The sequence below is a fragment of the Amphiprion ocellaris genome, chromosome 7 (genome assembly GCF_022539595.1).
Source record: "Amphiprion ocellaris isolate individual 3 ecotype Okinawa chromosome 7, ASM2253959v1, whole genome shotgun sequence".
Classification (NCBI taxonomy): Eukaryota; Metazoa; Chordata; class Actinopteri; family Pomacentridae; genus Amphiprion; species Amphiprion ocellaris.
The window spans coordinates 2,335,622-2,358,537 of record NC_072772.1 but is presented as its reverse complement, the minus strand read 5'-3'; the positions used below and the strand labels follow the sequence as shown (position 1 = coordinate 2,358,537).

At 39.0% G+C, this 22,916-nt stretch overlaps 3 protein-coding genes across 3 annotated transcripts in view; 1 reads left to right on the top strand and 2 right to left on the bottom strand.

Moving 5' to 3' along the window:
* Nucleotides 1-1,093: 1,093 nt before the first annotated feature.
* LOC111565127 (vacuolar protein sorting-associated protein 26B-like) lies at nt 1,094-7,933 on the bottom strand. The gene is made up of 6 exons (XM_023265137.3): nt 7,238-7,933; nt 5,880-6,036; nt 5,522-5,686; nt 4,618-4,793; nt 4,367-4,509; nt 1,094-2,186 (listed from the first exon to the last, which is right to left on the bottom strand). The coding sequence occupies exons 1-6, from the start codon at nt 7,458-7,460 to the stop codon at nt 2,049-2,051; spliced, it is 1,002 nt and encodes a 333-aa protein (XP_023120905.1). The 5' UTR covers nt 7,461-7,933; the 3' UTR covers nt 1,094-2,048.
* A 2,665-nt stretch (nt 7,934-10,598) lies between these two features.
* jam3a (junctional adhesion molecule 3a) lies at nt 10,599-22,359 on the bottom strand. Its single transcript, XM_023265129.3, has 9 exons — nt 22,200-22,359; nt 17,158-17,229; nt 16,936-17,049; nt 16,575-16,727; nt 15,286-15,488; nt 14,637-14,736; nt 12,049-12,178; nt 11,889-11,940; nt 10,599-11,796 (listed from the first exon to the last, which is right to left on the bottom strand). Exons 1-9 carry the CDS (start codon nt 22,339-22,341, stop codon nt 11,761-11,763), a joined length of 1,002 nt encoding a protein of 333 aa, XP_023120897.1. The 5' UTR covers nt 22,342-22,359; the 3' UTR covers nt 10,599-11,760.
* Nucleotides 15,344-22,916, top strand: part of igsf9ba (immunoglobulin superfamily, member 9Ba) — a 100,054-nt gene continuing 92,481 nt past the window's right edge. The window contains exon 1 of the mRNA XM_055012033.1: nt 15,344-15,482. The gene's annotated coding sequence lies outside the window, so the exon portion shown is untranslated. The remainder of the gene's footprint in view (nt 15,483-22,916) is intronic.

The following is a 22,916-nucleotide window of genomic DNA, read 5'->3' as shown; positions in this document are numbered from 1 at the left end:
CTGCTCTTTATTTGTGAAGGCAGAATGAGATGGACAGGCAGCATGTTGTCATTATCTATTTTCCTTTTGCGTTACACATACTGATCCATAGTAGATAAAAGGGATGGGAAGAGGAGATGGAGGTCAGGGGGCATTGGGAGCAAGAAAATCAGTAAATCTTGCTCATTCCAACAATTTGTATGTGCAAACTACCTAATTAATCTTTCTGCTAAATTACAGTCTACGGTAGAAAAAGGGGGCTAGAGCACACTGCATAATTCACAGCCTTGGACACTGACTTTTACAACTTGCACCTTTGGATCTTTCATCCAGTAACAAGTGTATACCTGGCTTAGTCTGAATAGATGTTTGCCTCCTGTCTCTGTTCACTACTGACAGTAGAGTTGAAACTGTTTGCACAACTGAAGGCTATGATTTAATCACTGTCCTCCAGCCCCCTTTTTGTACCTCACAGACTTATTCAGTTGCAAACATGAACAGAACCAGTAGCGTTTGGGCAGTTCTGCATTCTGATCGATTTGCTGTCAACTTTACCACTAAGGATCTATATATATTGAAGAATATGATAAAACACGGACTAGCTCCATGTGCTCTTTCATGTGTGTTCAGGTCAAATGTCTATGGAGTAATTTTCCCGTCTTTAATCAAGACTGTTGTCTTTAAATTTGAGAGTATTATCTCTTGATTTTGCAATCAGATTTTGCAATGCTTTCTCTAAAATCCTGCCCTCTCTCTCTCTCTCAAATAGCCTCTGCTTGGGTGCAAATCTGTTTGCATTTGCTGAACAAATGTCCTGTCTTTTAGTTTGAGTGTCTCCTCATGCTCACGTTGCTTCTGTGCGGAACTTCTGCTCTGGGATTTGTGGTCTAAATCTCATAACTTAATGAAACGAAATCCTCCAACCAATAAAATCGCTGTCCCCTACTTGTAGGCGCGTTTGCTTTAGTTCTAGAAGGCAGGAGTGGATAAATCTGGGAATAAAAGTAAAATCTGAATGTAAAATAAAGAAAGAATGCTCTGAAATTGCTACAAGATAGTCAGTCAGTAAATGTCAGCAGATTCACCCATTTCTAGAACACAACCACGTCACAGGTTTTCTCCATTTGGCATCAATTTATTTGACTTTCGGGGACAAAGGAGTAATTGATTAGCATTTTGCAAAAGATAGATAAGTTCTACTGTAACTTTTCTCTGGTTAAAAGACTAAAATTATGTTAGAGGCAGGAGGATTTCATTTGCTTGATACACATAGGCACAACTTTCAAGTCTCTAATAAAGAGGATACAGAAGACTTCATACTATCAGACCTTAATACAAACACTTTGACACCCTTTCCTAACACCACTGGAATGCTGAGGTAAAGCATATGAACGTGAAAGGTCATTGTGTAGCACTGTGTACTGGATAATCAATGTACACCAGCTGGAGCAGAATAACAGGTTTAACTGGTCTTATTTACAGATTTAAAAAAAAGAAAAACATGAATTAATACTTTAGCCTTCTCGCTACAACAGCAGCAAGAGATTCCAGTTTCCACTTCCACCATTTTTTTTGTGCAAACACAGAAAAAAAAGAAATGTGTTCAGCATGATAAAGCAGTGCAAAGTTATCTCATATTTCATGACCTTATAACAATGTTAGGAATGCATTCATTAAATGTGGAATGTCAGAGATACTTTGTTGAAAATTTTTGAGAATTCATTTGCAACAGAAAGATTAGAAATCATCAAATTTATCCCAAAAGCGCTAGAAGGTAACAAACAGAAGGCCTAAAAATTCCAGAATTTCACATGATTTTACTCTGCGGACATTGTGACAGGTGATTAGTTTGATTCCCATAAAGAAAAAACAAAAAATGCATGAATGAGGGGGGGGGACAAGACCAGCAGCCTGAAGCCACTTTTAAATGCCTCATGCAAACTGTCCCATTGTTCACATACAGTTTTACCATATGTCGGTCTCCCTTCTTCCTTCCTTTACCAGCAGCGGCTACAAATAAAACTGCTGCCATGCCAGATGTTGTACAGTTGACAGGTACCTCCACCGCTCTACCCGCTCTCCTCCTTTGCAGCCTGTTCCAGTGCGCTCTCTGAAGCCGCCGAACCCTCGAACCGCTGAGAGGCGATGGCAGCCTGGTGGGACATGCTCTTCCTCACCACGTCCCCTTTCCTCCACAGTGTGATCTCCTACAGGGTGAACGAATTAAAGGTTGGCAAGTTTATGTTTAATGATGATTCTAACTTCACTAACTGTGTTTCCGCATATGTCTCAAGTGAGTTTAAAAAAAACAACTTTTGAAATGTCACAAAAAATGTAAAAGAAAATGAATTCGGCTGGTTTCTATTAAATGCTTTTTAGCAAATAGGGGCTATATGGTGTTGTTAGAAGGTGGTGGTATAGGCTACATTACACATAGCTAGAATAAACAGTAGAAGAAGCTGGATAAATAAAACAGTTGTTTGATATTAACTAAAAAAAAAATCTAGAAGAAGATGACAAAATACAACTTTGGCTATCTATGTGAGAAAAATGGAGAGAGAGCATATTTAAACATATATAAATATTCTCTGAAGCACTTCAACTTTGTGATTTATTACACAAATCAAGCTTCTATCTATAATAAAAATCTGTGCCATGCAGTCTGTCACAAACATGATAACTATGATTACATGCAAACAATTTCTTTGTGCCATGCTAACCAATACACTATATACTATCTACTCATTACTACAGCATGCTGTACAGGGCTAGAACTAGAGGCAGTTTACATTTATTGATTTGTTTATGGAATTTCAGATGCCAGTGAAAGAAAAAGACCCCCATTTGCTCCTAGAGACAAAATGGCATTTTCAAGCTGCTTGTCTTTTTCAACCAGAAGTCCAAAAATAAATGTGCAAAAATACAAACTGAAGAACAGCAGCAACTCTTTACTTTTTGAGAATCAGGAACTTCTGGTCTATTTTTGCGTTACCTAGCAATAATATTTGCATTTCCTGAGACTCATAGAGAAAGAGTGAGCTGTGTTGTGATACAATATTATGTAGTAGACTGCTGCTGGTTATAACTATACATTTGATCAATGCACCCTCAGCTCTGTCTGTCAGGCAGAAGTGTGCATTTAGAAAGAAAACTAGAGGAGCTAGTTCACCAGCTTCTCCCACTGATAACTGCCGAGCTACACTCTGAGTGTAGCTCAGAGTTTGACGGCAGCCTTAGTATGACATGTCTGTCACTGTAATTGTGGCTGTATCCGTCCAAATTTCTTTTAAGCTGGTGCAACACTGACTACACAGATGGCTGTCAGTGTGAAGTGATAGCTGGGCTGCTTGTATTGAAGCTGCTACATTCCTGAACTCCTGCGGTGTGTCAGTAACTGTCATAGAAGCACTGCAGATTCACATGGTGACAGCTGGACACATCCACAGCACCAAAGATAGAACCGCAGCAGCAGCTAAAGTCTGAACAATAAGCACATATCCAGCCACAGCATCAGCAGCAGAGACAGGCAGAGCTGAGCAGCTGTGCTCCCAGCCAGCAGCTGGATGCTGTCAGAGATCAGTAATGAGCACTAAATGCACATAAAGTCATCTTTCCTTTCTGTACAATGGTTACAGTGTTTTCCTTTTACTGTCAGTGTATTATAACTGGACTAAAGCTATACGCAAACTGTTTGCATGGATCCGAATGGATACTACACTAATTACCAAAAAAAAACAAAAAAAAAACATTCCCTACAGTGAGCATTCAGAGGCATTTTGGCATTTTAGCTGACAAATAACTTCAAGAATAAAGCAGTCACTGTGGATTCGTTTTCCAACTCAATCCAATAATTGAATGACTGTACCGTTTAATTATTAATATCTAAAAAAGCAATGCCATTTTTCACCATTTTAGGCCAACAGGAAATTAATACAATATGTTCACCAGCAGATGCTGATTGAACTCAAACTTTTGAATGGCACTTTCAGTAAAACTTAAAGAGGAAACTAAATTTATCTCATCTAACCTCAAAGATTTAACACTTGTTTTTTGTCATCCAAGATCCATCTGCACCTTAGATCCCATTCTAAATTCCTTTTCATGCTTTATGGTTGAAAGTCAAACCACATACCCACAATTGGCATGATTTGATACTAGGCTAATATTAAATTTTAGTGTTTTTCCCCTCATCTCAGCTCTACTCCTTAGAAAACATGGGAGAAACTTTGCTAGGAGAATTACTTCTAATCAGACTTCTGCAGTGGGATTTTAACTGTATTTGCAATGGTAGTAAAACCGGGTACTGTACTTACATGGATCCTTTGAAATTAAAAGCAAAAATAAGAGAGCGGCCAGTCTGAGTTTTTATCTTTCATCTGTGGCCTACCTGCTGTTTGAAGTAGCGTCTCTCCTCCTCGTCGATCAGCACCAGGTTCAGGTAGTAGCGCACAGAGAACTTCTTGTTGATGTCTCGCATGGTGGGAGTCAGATCATAGCCAGCCAGAAATAATCGGATGGGAATGGACTCTCCTGAAATATTAAACATATTGAAAGAGGTTGGACAGTAGCTCTCCTGACTGAATAAGGATTTATTTTGTTTGACATTACTCGCTGAAATTATGAATAAGTGGAGTTTACCTCTGACTGGTGCTCCGTCCATGATCTCGTACTTGGCGATAGTGTCGTTTTCGTGGTATACGCTCGGGCCGGTGCCCGTTGTCTCACGTTTGATGATGTCAATCTCCATGTGCTTAATCTTAATCCTCACCAGCAGGAAATAGATTTTTCCCACGATTACATCTTTCAGATGGTACCTGGCACAAATCAAAGAATGACACAAGCACAAAATAAGAATGAAGGCTGTAGTTTAGCAAATGAGTACACAGTCTTTCTGTTTAGTGGTTTCTCCACTGTCTGGATGCTTGAACAGCTTGAAATAACTATATAATACTAGAGTAACTAATAATTAGGCAATGCGCAATAAATGAATTAGCTAAATCAACAGAAACTTATTTGCCATTTATTTTGACAATCAATCTCCAGTTTGTAAATGTGAATTTGCTGGTTTTCACATTTTCTGTTATGGTAAAATAAACAAACGCTTCATGTGAAACTTGTTATTTTTGGTGATATTTTACAGGCTAAACCTTTATTTACTAATTATTTTACTATTTTACTAATGTCAGACTCATATTAAGAAGTGCTGTTTATTATAATTTTATTTTTTGGATATGACAACTGAATGCTAACTTAATTTGTTATAACTTTAATCCCTTGATTCACTGGTTTTCTTGCCCATAAAAATTATTTTTATTACGTGTTTGTTCACTTTAACTCATTGGGGAAATTGAATAATAACACTACCATGTCTTAGTAGCTAAAATGATTAATGGGATCATTAATTACTTAACTGAGAGAAAATTTGTTGATACTGACTGAGCAAAAATAGTTGGACATTTTTCACTGTTATCTAACATTATACAGACTGTCTACAAATTAGTGTATGAAAAATAATGGTTTGTTGCCTCCCTACAAGTCTTACTTGGATTTGTTGTACTCAAACTCAATGTGGAGACAGTCTTCAATTCCAACTTCCATTTTAATGGAGGAGTTGAGCTCTGGGTAGGTGCTCAATGTGTGAACCACAATGTCCATCTCTTTACTGATGTCATTTAGTCTTCTTATCACTGTGGCACGAAGAAAATATCTGGGGGAAAAAATAAGTAAAACAGAATGAAAAAAGTGCAGTTTCCACATTATGGCATCTAAGCCAAAATACATATTTATTTCAACTGAAATGTAAACCAACACCAAGTTTAAATGTAACCACATGACAGGTTAAAGAGTGACACGGTCATTCATTTCCCTGCCTATAAAGTAGAGTGAATGATCAAACTTACCTTAGCTTGACATTCTGGCCTGTGTAGGACTCGTAAGGTTTCTCCACATGAGTGAACTCAAAGTCGAAGGTCTGCGATTGAGTTATTTCACCAGGTCTCGCAAGATCTTTCACCAGGGAAACAAATTCATGATGGTTTCCTCTGTCGTAATACAGCTCTATAAAAATGAAAGATGTTATCAAGAAGAGCTACCATACGAAAAACCTACTGCAAGACTTTGCATAAAATGTGCTGCTTTAACCCTCCTGTTGTCTTCATTTATGGGCACCAAAAAATATTGTTTCCTTGTCTGAAAAAAAAATCCAAAAATTCAGCAAAAGAATTCCCCAAATTTATGAAAATTTGCAAAACCTTCAGGAAGAAAATTCCAATAATTCCTTAAAAGTTTCCCTTAAACGTTTAATTTTTAAAAAATCCCCCAAATTTGGCAAGAAAATTCTTGTAAATATTTTCAAAAAATGAGTAAAAATCTTTCAAAAAAATCCTAAAAATATCTAAAGTGATTCCATATATATCAGTAAAACTTCTGATATTTTCTTTAGGAACATTCACAAAAAAAATCAACCAAAATCCAGCGAAATTCGCTGGATTTTGGTTGATTTTTATGTGAATGTTCTTAAAAATTTTTAACATTTTTTTTTCCACCAAAAATGTTCAAAGATTTCCCAAAAATGTTGAAAATGTGGACATCAGAAGTTTCACTGTGAAAATAGATTTTTTCACATTTTCAAACTTTAAAATGGGTCAATTTTGACCCACAAGACAACACAAGGGTTAATAACAAAAGTTCAAACATCGCTGATTTTTATGAATAATATAAACGTTGCAGATTGGCTTCGACTCAACTAAGCACTGGACAATTTATTTTCAATAAAACTGGGCATTTTCTTACAACTATAAGGAAAGGGATCAACATCACCTCTTTTTTAAGGGAAATTTTGTAATCTTCGTGTGTAATTTTCACTAACACAAACCAATATTTTCTACAGTTTCCCCAAAGGGACTGGGAGGTTATCAAGACAAGGACTCAGGTTATGTAATATACTAAACACAAATGGTACTCTTTGTGTTTAGCATAATTTTGTAATGTTCATCTGTAACTTTCACTAACACAAAGCTATATTCTCCCCAAAGGGACTGGGAGGTTATCAAGATAAGGAATCAGGTTATGTATTTGTTTTCCTTTTTGCAGAAGGGAGTGTGTTTTTGGGCATCAGTATGGGGATTATTTATTTATCTTCTTCATGCTAAAGCATGTCTGCAGGCTTGTTAAATGAAACATCGAACTGGTAGATATATTTAAAAGCGTGTCCCAGAGGAAGTAATAATTTCTAGCATGTATTTCTGTTTTTACATACCTATTTGGCCGACAAATTCAATTTTGATGCCCTGGTGCTCCAGCCTCTTGCCAGGGTTCTTCAGTGTGACATTCACCTTACCACTGACAGTTTCTCCATCGTAGAAAAGAAAGTATTTGTCTTTCTTTCCATCCTCAGTCTTGTGTTCAGCCTTCTTCCTCGTCTCGGCGTCATTTAGCACAACATCGATCTCTGCACTTTGGCCAAAACTAAAGAAACTCATTTTAACGCTGCGTGTGAGCTAAACTCTTATCTCAACTCTTTATCTTGACGTTACTCCGTTAGCAAAACTGATACAAAAACGGTGCTAACGTTACGGAGTAGAAAACAAACATTAAGGCCTGCAGGGTGTGTGAGCTCAGTCGTCTTTCACAGCACAAATTACACTGTTAGACGTGCAAAAGTCCGAAGATATTTCACAGAAAGCTCCACATTAGCTACATGTCCAGAGAATTAGCATTACGACGGCATAATCGAAAAACGCACGATAACATGTCCATTAGCGAATTAGCCGTTTCTTTTTTCCTCCGTCGGACTCGGTGTCACCAAAAACACAGTCTGCAACCAGTTAGTCTGCAGCGGACACACTCCTCGATGTGTAAATATCTATTACATGTTTGTTTTCTGGAAGAGAAAACGCTGAATGTTGTCAAACGGTCAGGATGTAGCGTTAGCTAACGAGCTGCTGTAGCTCATCAGCTTCCGGGTGAGGCTTTTCACAATAAAACATTTGCCAAACCAAAAAGTGGTCCTCTGCCAAGAACTGATGGGAGCAGCTACTGTGGTGTCTCTGCTTTATTTTACCCGCTCTGTAACCTAGATTATAACCAATCCAGGTGTTTTCACCTGTTGAAACAGCGTAGAAGGCCCAGTTCAACTCATATAATGCAATTTCAGATATTCTAAAGTGTACACCCTATGACATAAATGTGCAACAGATTGTTTATTTTAAATGTTAAAGCCATCCATAAATCTTGTTAGTTACAGTCTAAGCAAGGATATTAGACACACCAAACAGGTACATAATTAACATTGGGAAAAACTCCATTAAATTGCCTTTGAACTCATTAAATGCTGTTTTGCACCTGCCAAATAGTGATTACAGCCCCTACACTGTAACTGAAATGACTGATTTTATTCATAGGGGTTTTGTTAGACTAATTGCACAGCCGATTTATATATAAAATCCACCTGTAAGTCATTCTTTTTTGCATTTTTCCCTATTTTCTGTTGTTTTTGAAGGATATTCTTATGTAATATCTTATTGTTATTGCTGAGTCTTGAGGAACAGTCACTTTGCACTTCACTGCACATACTGTATGATCATGTGACAAATACAAACTGTTGAATCTTGGTAATTACAGTCTAAACTAGGATAATAGACATACCAAATGTTAGGGAATTCTGCGATGTCGAAAGAAGAATCAGGAGGCAAACTCAGAGACACTCTGGAGACTCAGATGGCTTATGTTGAGAATAAGGTTTACTGAATTCAGGAGAAATGATACAGCGAGCAACACAATAATGTGAGCACTGGCAGCATCAGTTCTAAGGAGTCTCTCTGGCCTTGGGTACTTATACCGTTTGGAAGGCATGCCATGTTTATGTTACACTTCAAATATGGAGACAGGACTGTTAACTCAGGCTGCATCTGGCAAAGAATACCACAATATAACCTTGCTTTCCTTACAAATAGTTGTCTTCCACCCCTATGTTATCTTTAGCAAGCGTCTGTCTGCCTCAGGGTCCTATCAGGGACAGAGAGAACATTAACAGGTTTGCATCCTCACTTTAGGAGAATCATGGGTCAAGGGTGACATCTTGTAGAGTAATTTTTCGGTGACTTGGTACCTACACTTCATTTAGGGTGACTGCAGTTGGCAGAAACACCAGCATTTAGGAAACTAAAACTAACAGCTGAGGGGACGCCTCAGTCGTGAGAAAGTAATCTTTTCTCAACACCAAACGCTTGAAAAAATGTAGGATAAAGATTGCTAAATAAATGACTGCTTTCATTCATGAGGGTTATAGGATACTTGTGAAAGAGATCATTTCATTATTTTATATATAAAATAATCTAAAAATAATCTAATCAAGGTTATGAAACTCACCATAGCCTAAACATTGGAAAAATGACTATAGTATTTCCTATTATCATCCTTAATATCATCATTCACAAAAGGCACACTGCTTCTATGACTGCAGACATAAAATTAAGTGTGTTTGTACATTATCACTGTTTGACCCCTATAAAAGCAACCATTCACTTATACAACTGGCTAATGCAGCTTTACAGTGAAGCATGCAATCAGTAATTGGTAGATGATCACTTTTTGGCATGACAGCTGATTGTTACCCTCTGTTCGTATCTGTTTCTGATCTGGTGAATAACAGGGATCTTTGAAAGTAACTAAGTAAATGTAGCATGGTACTGTAAAAATACTGTATTACTAGGCAACATAATAAGAAAATTAGAAAGCAACAATAAACTATCAAAAGAAGACGGTGACGCACTATTTTTTTATCTGACTGACTCCTACATATCTGGCTGCTGTAGTTATTACTTTGTTCAGTTTATAAATGAGAAGATGAAAATCGTTGCACAGAAACATATGAGTGCTGGAGCACACTGCTTCATTCATATCCTAAGAATGTAGCAGTGTGCTCCGGCTCCCTTTTGTACTCCAGAAATGTTTTGTCCTTGAGCACAAAGCTGCTGTTTCAGCCAAACTTTTCTCTAAGACAGCATGGAGAACCTTGTTTCTCATACAAAAATGAATGAATTCATAAGATAAGTTTAATTTTGGAGGTTAAATTATCTAGCAACCGATAAAGTGACTAAACACTGTCCAGCTGTAGGTAGGTAATAGGTGACATTAAAAGAACCTCTACAACATTTAAAATGCTGCTTACATTTAGCACATTTTGCAAGTGTTGCATACGTGTATGTACTTTACAACACTTTTCGATGTATGCTTTTTCTGTGCATATTCAGTGTTGTATTAACTATTTTTAAATGAATAAAGTGTCCTAATATGTCTTCCACCACCGAGTCTGACACATTATTAATGAAATATTTTGTTACAATTGCTGTGTGTATCAATGTGCTCAACTTGGCATTCTGTAGAGTGATTAGCAGAAAAATCCGACTTGTTTTTACAGAAGCCTCTCTTAAAAAATGTCATCAAGTTACTAGTTTTGGTACAATAGCTTTGGCAAAGTTATCCCTTCACTGACTGTATAGAAACCACATTATGTTTCCACTATCGGTTCTCTCTGTAAAGTTAATCCTTTCTTAAAATCACATTCCACATAAAAAATCTGACAATACGGTACCAAAACAAAACACCTGAGTCTCCAAAACAATTACAGTTCAAATGTATTTAATAGTAACAAAATAACATTAACATATAGCAATAATATCAAATGAACAGTGAACATTTTAAAACAGTTCCTGAGTTGGTACACAAATCATTGACACTAATGTCTGAAATGACATACTGTTGTTACTGACAGACTCAACATTGCAGATACACACTGAACAGTGAATACTGTAAATTTATTTCCGACGAACAGTTTAATGCAGTATTTACAATAAGGTATGGAGTGCAATGCATTCAAATCAAAATATCAAAAAATGCATGTATTTATGTACATTTAATACTGAGTCAAACCTGGACAATATGTCCAATACTCACAAAATAATTAGTAAAGCACAAAAGGTCACGTATACACAGAAACAGCACTCTAAAAAAATCATACTTCACCACCTTTATAGTACACATTGACTTTGCAGCATTGTGGGATATATGGTATTCAAATTCACAATTTAGTCTGTCTCCATATACTTGTAAATATGTGTTATCATCTGTAAATATAATAAAAGGCTGATAAATTGTGCCTTATGAGTTTGAGCTGATCAGCCTTTTGCAGTCTGCTACTTATTGTCTGCATAACTACAGTATGTACAAAACACGTTTTGACTCTTCTGCATGTGAAACAAACTAAGAACATGTTTGTATTATGAACAGAGTCAAAGAAAAGGAGTTTTGTAAAATAAGTTCAGTGTACACAGTAAAAAGTTCAGGAGTTATAAAAAAGGATTTGTTCAAAAAACCATGAAGGAATGTAGCTTACAGTAACCTTTGTGATGACACTGTGGGCCAAATATCAAATTTCACAGCTTTGAAATGATTTGTGTGTTGGAGAAAATCTTGTTCAAAAATGAGTTTTAAAAAAAAAAAAAAAAAAAAAAAAAAGGTGTAAAAACCAAATGTTTTCATGGAAATCAATACGAAGAAAATTTTAAAAAAATCTGTGGCAATATAAAAAAACCAATAAACCGTGCCATGAAATTTTATTAAAATTACTTTGGCAAGTTGGTTGATTTGATTTTGATGTGCATCAGAGAATAATGTGCTATGTTACGCCTCAAACATTACCAACAGGAGCATCATTGTTGCAAATTAACCTCAACAGTGTTTGTTGTTGTCTTGTTTCCTTCTCATTCTCAGTGTCACCTGTCAGATGACAAAGGAAGACTTGTGGCGGAAATGACCCTGTGAAAAACAGGAGGTAGGAAATTAGTGTAACGAACCTTTATTTTGTACTAAGTAACACATGGAATAAATGCTGTGAAGATTTTGTTTACCTCATCTGCATCACCGTATTCAACGCCATCATTCTGTGCTGGCCAGTTGTAGCTGAAATACACACAAAGAAATGCATAATAAGATGCAAAATCTTTGATGCAGTCATAATGACTTTATAAGACCCCTCTGTTCTTCCTCGGGGCTGCAGGTTGTACTCACTTATTTTCATTGTGACCTTTTTTGTGGAAGCATCCGCGTTTAAGGGAATGACAAAGGCAGCCAGTCACACAGATGAACAGAGTCACTGCAGCCAATGACTTGAGGAAAATCCCAAGGATGTCAACGTCATCTGCAACAGGACACAGAGAGAGTTTTAGAAAGTTTGGTGGCCAAAAAATACGTACAAAGGCCTTTACGTCAGACATAAATTATGACTTCTGTTTCTGTGCTGAAATCCGGCCTTGATTAATAGTTTAGCTGATCAGCAGAAGATTTTGATATTCAATAAATAATTTCAGTCATTTACCAAGACATCAAACACTGACTGACACGTACCTTTTGTTGCAAGATAACCTAATAATGTCAGGGCCCCCTCCTCTGTCCCCGCTTCAGCCTCCACCTGACCTCCTTCCCTCTCCCTCTCTGTCCCTCTGCTGCCAGGTGGAGCTGTTCTCCACAGCTGCCGCCCATTTATTAACCACCTTCATCCACAGAACTCCGGGCAGCTGCAGTGGGGCACACCTGATGATCATCCTTCCCATAAAATCCGGTCTCACACTTCACACCCTGCTAGATCATAAACTCTGCTCACGCAGTCAGTCTGTCTAGCCCTCTGCACCTAGCTGTGTTCTCTTTTGAGAGAGTTTTTCTGACTAACCCTGTCCTCTCTGTTTAGTTCCACTGGCCCAGCTGCCCGGTTCGACCAGCCCCGCTTCCCGTCTCCTGTACTCTGGATTCCGCCCTGACCAGACCTCCTCCCCTTTGGACTCGTTCCCCCTCCTGCTCCTGGATCCCCGACCAGCCCTGGAAAGTCCCTGCCTGCTGTGCCCCCCTCGTTCTTGGTGCATCCTGCCCTGCCACCCCCCTGGAACGAGGCACTCCTGCCCGCTCTCCACCGTCAACCAACACCAACCCAGACCCAGACGTCGGCCGGACCGCTGGTTCCCGGTACCGTCACCCACCGTTAGTTCAGTTTCCTTAATTTCCTTAGAACTCCCTAGCTCCCTCCCTCACTTTATTCTGATTTATATTCTGTCAGTAAATCCACCTTTTGCTCCAGTCTCGCCCCCTCCTCTGTGTGCTCTCTGCTTGGGTTCACCCCCCCTCACCTTAACAAATAAATATATAGGCTCTGATATCTTGTCGTGGATGGAAAAAAAAAAGGTTGCAAATTGTGACATTTCATGATACTATAATGGTGAAAACTATGTATTACAATTGCATTGTCATGCAACTTTCTGTAACATACACGTTGCCACAAGTACTTGCTGCTGCTCCTTTTTCTATAATGTTGGCAGCAGAAAACAACTTCCCTAACTAACAAATTCAACTATATTGCACTGCTGCATCCTGCCCTGCCTGCAATTCCCTCTTCTCCTTTTTGTCACCTACATGTTGCTACATTATGAGAATATTAGGGAGCTCAGTGGTCAACACTGTCACTTCACAGCAACATGGCCAACCGGGGCCTTTCTGTGTCAAGTTTTGTTTGCAAAGACAAGCTGGTTAGGTGATTTTCTTGTCTCTCTGCTGCCTCCACATGGAAGCAATTCTGACATGCTGACAAGATGAATGCACAGTATGCTTGGCCTGGTTTAAGTCGTGGGTCACTGCTGCTCGGGGACTGACAACAAAAATGCTGAGTGTTGAACAGTTGTGTGTTTTTCAAGGCTTCTTTAGTCATGAGAAATATTAGTGAAAAAAATGCCTTTATTTCTGTGTGTTTGTTCCTTTCTTAATGTGTGAATGATTTGCCAGAGTTTTGCTTCTGTGTTTCCACATCTTAATGGTGTTAACGTGGCCATGTGGCTCAGGCTCCGGCTATCTGGTGACGTCTTCTATCCATTAATGTTCTTCTGCTCATACCCGGTTGGGTCACGGTGGCACATTGTGAAGCAGCCTTTATTCTTTGCATGCTTCCATTTTAAAATTTTGCCACTTAACGTTCTATCATGTAACTATTCCGTGTTGCTTTTCTGTACAGGCATGCCTGTCTGCTTAAAGAGGGGATCCTTCCTCTGTCAGTTTTCATAAAATTTCCTTCACTTCCTCTTGTTAAAGAGTTTCTTTAGGAAGTTTTTCTGCTTCCGAGTGGAAGTTTTAGAGATAAATTTGTGATTTGTGATATTGGGCTATACAAGCATGTCACCACAGAGTCATAAATATCACATCAGTGGTATGTTTAGGTGGATTCTTTTCACTGTAACCTGTGAAACACCACCACACTTGAAGACACTACTGACCTTGTGAGACTCTACACGTCCGTGACGTACCTTGCTTAAAGTGCGTGTGCTTTATGATATGATCCCAACCTCCGACTGAAAGCTAAAAATAAAGCTGCATGTAAAAAGGATAGATTCATTACAGTTTTTGCAGTTCCTGCCAGCTACTTTAGTACATTTTACCTTCATTCTGTCTTTGTACATTTTGCTTCTTTGCTGTCATTGCCTGTGTCCCTTATTAGATGTGTTTGCAGGATTCGACTGCCAAATGTCTAGTTTTCTATTTTTCATGAGTTCCACATCCTGATTTTGCCTTCAGGGTTCAAATGGTGTCCACGACACTGCGTATGTGTGCACGTCACTCACAGACTTCCATTATTTGTGGGGGACACTGGGCATGTCCTGCATCATTCTTTGCTTGGCAGTAGTACTCTCCTGCATCCTCCTTCCTCACTCGACGAAATTTCTGGGAAGACATTTTTAGGACATTTTTTTTAGCTGGATAGCTGAATGGTCCACAAAATGCTAAAAGACATTTGACTGTAGGTAAATGTTATGACGTTCTAAAGACTGATTGTCTTTAATAGTGTTGTAACATTTTATTACTATATTATGTTTTGTAACATGATTGAATTCGTGCTGGATATCACTTTTACCTTGCAACGATGTCTTTAAAGTAAACCATAAATACATCAGCTGGCTGCATGCATAATTACATCCCATCATATGCCAGTGTTTCATTAAGCTTCCTCACTGGCTATCTTTACACGCACACGACTAATCCTGCTATTAGTCATAAGACGGTTAAGGTTTTATTCAGATTAAGCTGTTCACATTTGCATTAGATAAGCTGTAATTGAGAATCCTTGATGCTAAAGACTTCCATCCACAAACAGAACAGGCAGCCAGGAAGAAGATTTCTAATAATATAGTAATAATAAACACTGATTGTTGCCACTGCTTCAAGTAGTAACTGTGGAAATAATAAGTACATATATGCCTTATTCTTTCTTACCAGGCCTCCGGTGTCGGGGTTGATGCTGTAGGAGGAGTTGATAAACCTCGGGCTGTTTTTGGGATCCTGAGGAAGCTCTTCGTTGTTGTGGAACCAGCGGTACTGAGGAGCAGGGAAGCCCTCGTTCTCCAGACATCGCAGCTCTGTAGACGTTCCAACTGTGACTGCCTCTGGCACGCTGCACCGTGGTACAACAGGTTTGACTGCACACAGACACAGACTCACATCAGCCCACAGCAGATTATGCAATGTTTACACAGCCTACTACTGCTACTAAAGGACTGCAGGCTAAAATTCCACCAGCAAGGATGTAAAGTTTTTTTCAGAAACTTAGGAAATTTAGATTTTTTTTTTCATATATTTTATACCTTAACAAGCAGCAGAGCCACACAACATCTTAGGCAATGCTTTTTTACAGAGACTTATATTACAGGATTGATATTTCTTTACCAGGATAAACCTGTATCATCACCATTACTTGACAGTGATTGTCTGTGGTTACATGTGGGCAAGTTGGAGAGATTTCTCCTTTATAGTGAGCCAACACTGCTGGCACTCATTTATTTGGGTTTCTCTGTGTGCAGGCCAGCGTCTGCTTCAGGCACCATGTCTAAAGACAAGGTTGGGCTTCCTGAGGTGAAGTGTGTTGCCAGACAGTCCATGGTGACTGCTCAAAGAGAACTGCTATCGAGTGATACGTAATGTTTTCCTACTGACTGTGATGAAGCAAATGTGTTTTGCAGCCAAACAGTTTCTTTCCTGCAGGTAGTGCTATTGACTGCCCCCCTCTTTCCAACCATTACAATATCACCACAAGCTCCAGATATTCTCCTGGATTTGTGCGGTTTTACACAGTTTCACACGTTTTCCGTGTTGTTTGCACCTTGCTGAGACTGCTGGGTAAATTGTTACCCTGCAGGCAGTGGGTGTTATACCACTTACATTTCTATCCCAGCAGCCCATTTGATTAAACCACCAGCACCACAAAAGACAACAGCTGGTTGCCTCACAACCTCATAGCAACTGCTTATTTTGGCTTTGTTTTTCTTCTCATCTTAACCCCATGTAAGAAAGTGAATACCCATATGTCCCAAAATGTTGTACCATTCTTCTAAAACAATCCTCTACAACCTAAATATTTATTCAGTAGCATAAAAGAAAAGAAAAGCAAGTGAATCTTAGATTTTTAAAGTAATGTACAATTTTCTGTGTGTGTACATATAGACGTGCAGTAAGTTTCAGTCAGTCATGAGCAGGTCAGGGACATGCTAAGTATCGGCTCTTCGTACCTCTGACTGCAAGACTAATAAGTATCTCATCAAAGTCCCTTTGATCATCGATGGCGGCCACCTCGCAGCGGTACTCTGCAGTGTCTGATCGAGTGGTGTTGAAGATCAGAATGTTGGCTGGTTCTCTGAGCTGAGCTCTGTGCTCCAAGTCCCCTTTTGAGAGGAAAAAAAACACTTTACAATGGCTCATTCAAATACACAGCGTGACTTCACAGTTAAAAAACAGAACTCAGTGCCAACTTCTTTCAAGGTACCATTCATTCAGCTAAGCTTTCAGTCCTGAGACATTGCTTTGAAATGCTGTGTTCTACCAATTGATGGGTTTTCATGGGCAAAAAAAGTGAATTTCCAAGAGGTTTACCTGATATCTTATTCTGAAAGTACACATAGCTGGGGACACCGTTTTTAATCTTTTTCCATTCAATCCTCGGGTTGTTTGTTGAGATGGATTCTATTAAACAGGTCAGTTCGATGGCTGGGGAGAAAACAGAACGCGTGAGAATGCAGGAGGAAAGGGAGCCCAGATCAGGAAAAGAAAAGGTGCTTTGGCTAAATAGGTTGGAGTAATTTTCCAGCAACTTACACTCAAACTCATTTGCCCACACAATCTTGTCCGTGGTTCGGAGGATTACTCCCAGTGATGATGGAATGTGGCCTGTGGGGAAAAAAAGGAAGAGAGACATTAAATGCTGAGTAACCCTGATTGCACACACAGGCATTTTCATTAGCAGACATTATCAAGCGGGCACATTGCCTAATAAACAGTGGATTAGACTGATAAATACAGCGAGTGCAAAAGCCTTGGGATGTGATTTGAGGTGAACATATCTCATTAATTACTTCCCTTTTCTGTTAAAAAAATGTGATGCTTTGGGCCAAAATGTCCAAGTTCTGTAGTTTGATGAAGCATGCGTACTGCACAGAAGAAGCTTTTGGAATAAACTCTTTGTAGAAATGTTCTGGCTTTAGTAATTAATCGGTTTCTTTTGTGGAGCTTAATTAGATAATAATTTGGCTGGTGATGAATCATTGCAAGAGAGAGCAGGTTCATAATGTTAAACTACTGCTATAAAAAGATCACTATAAAGATGCCTAAATATTTGAACAGTGACCCATTTTTAAAAAAAAAAAAAATTGGCTTTAATTCAGCACAATGCATCTGAAATGAAATAATGGATGATGAGGTCAAAGTGTTAACCTCCAAATTTTTATATGAATGTTAGGAGAGTATAAGGAGAATTCACCAGAACAGTAGCTTTAATACAGTAGATGTACAACAATCAATTGATTGTGAAGTGTCAAATTAACTGTCAAGTATGTATATTTTATGCTACAAACTACTCTGATGATAAAAACTAAAAAAAGACAAGACAGAGGCAGTGTATCCAGACAGAAGGTGCGTGGAGATGTGTGATTTCTGCCAAAGATACAGCTGATGTTAGAATGTGAGTATCTGCATCATTACTTCACTACATCTCACTAGTGTTCAGATGACGATATGCCTCTGAGGAACAACTGGAATCGGTCAATGATGTGTCACCCATTAGAGCAGAGTGTGCCCATTTCTTTTTTTAACAAACAAATCATCTCAGTATTTGGGACAATGTGCTCTAAAAGCATTTACTCCTTAAAAAAAATGACAATTTTGGTGAAGGGGTATACAGTTTATCCATTCAGTTACTTTAACACTGTTGTTAAAAAGCCACACACTCAAGATTACGTGATATGAATTTTTAAATGTATTTTTTCAGGTTTAGCAGAAGAGCTTCCACACTAAATTGTGACACTAATTTACACTGAGGTTCGCAAAATAAATAATTTAGCAAAAATCCCCAAACAAATCAAATCAGCAGCACAAAAATAAAACAGTGGGAATGTGCTTACATTTGAACCTTATTTAATCAACCGTCTTGGTTTCCCTCTGGCACAAACACAACACATGAGATGCACTTCTTTTAACTTCCATGGTTGAACAAACTGCTTAAAGCAATCAGTGTTATTTAGTAAATGTCAGATATTAATGGCAAGAGGCGTAATTTACGAGTTTTGTCAAATTCGGGACAGCCAAATGCAAATTTAAGTGAATTGTAGGGTAGAGAGGTGTGTAGTCCAATGACAAATTAAGAAAATGACTATTCTATATGGGCAAATAATTCAACAATGAGTGTATTTTAAAAGGCTAAGGATAATTAGGTGTATTTCTGCCTCCATGCTGATACCCTATACTCAACATTTTTTGTCTCTATCTCTTCCAAACGCAGTAATTGCTGGGTGTACATGCAGCTAACAGCACCCATGTTGAGTAATGGAGGCGTTCGAGCTCCCAGTGGGGGCAGTATAAATGCTTTCAAATGAAGGCTGAAATTAGACAATAATAATCATCTCAGCAGCCCTTGAATACAACAAGACGTCCCCCTCCAGTTCTCCCGAGGCATTGTGCGCTGACTAACTCCGAGTTTTTTTTTTTTATTACAAAGCAGCTATGCTCGCGCACAAGTGACCCTGAGATGTGCAGCGTGTCGGGGAGTCAACGGGAGCCTGCGTATTATATGGCTGACACTCGGCCTGGAAATGATGAAAACGTGGCTCCTGCCAAAGCATCCGGTCATATCAGCACAGCTGCGGACACTGATGAGATTTGACTCCCAGGTCTCAGCTTCCGTCTCTGTTGCTGACTTTCCCACCCTGTACATCAATGGCTATTTTTACCCCAGCTGTGACTGGACATCCTGAGAGACACGAGGACAGCTCGTCCAACAAACGCTCCCTCGGCGTTGTGTACGTACCAGGCCTTAGAACTAGTCTTTCAACTGTTTCTTCCATGTGCTCAGACAGTCTGAAGCCACATCAGTTATCTATAGCTCCTTTAAATGTTAACTATTTCATTAAATCTTACACATTCAAAGTGCACCCTGTAAGAAAAAGAAACTGCTTTCACAATTTTACCGTTGTGCAATGTGTTCTTCTAAGTTACCAGAGACACTTAAGATTCGCTAGAGCCCATCTGTTTTCATAAGCTCTCTGGAACACTGACAAAAGGTCCTTGGGGATGACCTTTGTTGCTTGTCACCTCCCCCAACATCCATGTGGCCTGAATAAAAGTTTGCAGCCCTTGTTATTCGCATTGCACAATAAATGAAAGTGGGGTTAGTACACTGCATGGATATCAGGGTGTCCAAAATCTAAACTAAATGCTCCAATTGCACAACCAGGCACAGTGCTAACATGAGCTTATTAAAGGTTCTTCTCATCCTTGCCTTAACAAAGCAAAAAGTAGGCCGTGAGAAAGAATAACCACAGTCAATTAACAAGACAATGTGAAACTAATTACTAATACGAGCTTAGAATAAAAGCATTTGCACAACAGTGCTTGGTCCCCCCGTGACACAATCTAGGCTGAAGAGCAGACAATATTTCTGAATTATGAAAATAATCTCAGCATTTGCTGGAAAACAAACACGGGCTCATTTTTAATCCCTCTGTTATTGTAGTGCACAGACAAAGTAGGTCCATAGCCCATTCTAAACAGAAACCTGCTTTTAAATAGCCACATTCTGCAATCCTCTTATGCGCTAAATATGAAAACAACCACCCATCCCCATCGCTACAACAAAAGTTGTTGATTCAGTGCATCTATAAAAAGCTTTTTCCCAGACATTCCAGTGCAGTCGCAGCAAATATGCTGAAGGCTGTAGGACGGAGTGAGGACCACTGGGATTCACAGCATACTGGAGCAACTGTGTAATAACAACTAATCACTCCAGTAGATTAGATTGCGACAGGCATGATATCATAAGCACTTGAGGGGGATGTAAGAAAGACACCCGTGAGCTGTGTTTTGCCCTTGTGTTTTTTTTTAAAAGGCACTCAAGGCTACGCATGCGACACGGATGAAGAAAATGTCACCGCAGGAAAGACAGACAAAATGTAGCTCCAGTATGTTTAACTTGTATGGCTGCACTGTCCTGATGAGCAAACAGACAACACAAACTAATGACAAATTGAAGTGGAAGTCCCAAATTTTACAAGATGTGTTGGCTGTCAATAATAATATCATTTCATGCAGTGTTGTAGCCATCAAGAGATAGAGTTTAGGCTTTGATTATTTCACTTTTTATCAACTGATCAGTCTACTGACAGATAATTAATCTGCAATGACAACTGTTTAACAGTTTTCAACACTAAAATACCAAATACTCTCTGATATCAGTTTCTCAAATGTGAAGATTTGCTGCCTTTCTTTGTCGTATATTATTGAAAACTAAATATATTGGGGTTTGCAGGAGGGTTTTGAGAAATTTTGACAGAAATTTTTCAGTTTTGTGACAATGTTTTGTGACAAAAAAGTATCCATCAGTCGGCAGATAAATCAATCAAGAAAATAATTATCAGTTGCAGTCCTAATGCAAGCATCATATTACTTAAAATATGGAGCTAGCTGGAGAGTGTACACTGCATGTGATACTCTCAGTGGAGAATAACATGTTTTTCATTTTTAAAGCTACATAAAGGGAAATATTTAAGGAAACTGGATGTTAAAGGATTAACATCTTACTCCCAAATCCTAAAATCTATTATTTTCATCTTAAGTCAAACAAAATAATGCATTTTCATGCACAAATGTGTGTCAAGCATGAATTCAACAATGCTCATTTTTGTTCTTGTTCATTATTCCAGCCTAACAGTCTAAAACACTAGCTTAGCACTTTATTAAATTTACACTTTAAAACAAACAGAATTTTTATAATTTCTCCTGCTACTATAGTCGTAAGCTGCATTTACCATCTGGATCAACTGCATTGTTAGTCCTGAGGTTCAGAGCCAAAACACACTGTCAAAAGCAGAACAAATGAATCTGTTCCTGTCAGCCGCTTAGGTGTTTGATCCAAGCTTTCAGAGCACCTGGTTCAAAAGTTCAGCACCTTCCTGATGCGTCCACCTACTGCCAATGTGTGCATCTGATCAGCCCAAATCTCCAGCTGTTGTTGCACATCGCCTCCATCCTGCAGCCTCAACATCGCTGCAGCTGACCTGCCTCAGTGATAACACCACATCATCAATCACAACGTGATGATGGAAAGGTGAGGTAAAACAAAACGGGGTTCAAGCTGCTCATTTAAACCCTGGATTTGAGATATTTTAACCACAGAGAGCATGCATGTTCTGTGATGCTCCTACAGGCCTTCCCTCGTCATGTGGCTGTCCTTTTCTTTTAACACCAAACTTGCTTTGTTTGCATTCTGGAAATTTCCAAAGAAAAAGTAAACACACGAGCTAGCTGAGCGAGGGATTTGGCTGCACGTTTCTATACTAAAACAATAATGTAACGTCAATTTAAAAAATTACGTCATTTTCCAGCGTGGACGTAACGTTTGTTTCAGTGTGTAAACACGTTTAAAGAAAAGAAGGGGGAAAAAACTCGCCAGATAAATCCCTATAACACACCAAAGTGACGCTGTCTTGACATTTCTCAGCCGGTTTGTGTCAAGCTAACGTCTGGTTAGCGCTGGCAGCTCCGTTACAGCGGAGATTTAACAGACGGCAGCCGCTCTTAGGGGGAGTCCGTTTCGGTTTTAGCTCCGTGGGAAAATGAAAAAAAAGAAAAAGACTGAGGAGATAACTCACCTAGGCTGGTGTACAGAGCCAAACAGGATACGAGTCGCGCCATCGCCATCTTGCAGCGTATCATCGCTCGGCTACAGCTGCACACACTCAGCACCTCCGAGCTCTGAGGATGGGGGCAGAGCGGACTGGTGGATGTTGCCATCTACGAGTTTCCATAGCGACGGGAGCGGGGAGGGGTTGAGCCCTGAACTCTGGCTGACAGGCGGTGGGAGGAGAAAACGCATCCTCCTCCTCCATCCTCCTCCTCTACATCACACTACGCTGAGCGTATGTCATCGTGGGAAAGTGGCGACCCACGCCCCCTTGTGGTTTTGGTGCCCTGTGAACGTTCTGTTATCTGCTGTGATCTAGCTGCAAGGCGAAAGTGCTAACCACCGACCACTGTGCAGCCTACATGTTTTAATCTAATCTAATATTCATGTCTTTAATATTCATTACAATTGTTATATATATATATGTGGAAGGAAAAGAAGTAAAACACCCACAAATAACTAGTTAGAGCTTTTATTGATAGTAGTACTAGTAGTTAGTGGTAGTACTTTCTAACTAGGCAAATAAAGCATGGTGAAAACATGTTTCAGAACAAATGGATTTGATGTATTTTGTGATCCTCAAAAACTTTTTTCTTATTAAAATCAGTAAGGGCAGGGTTAGTGAAAACTTTATTAGTGTCTCATTTTGTCAGTTGAATATTGTTAAAATGGGACACTAATAAAA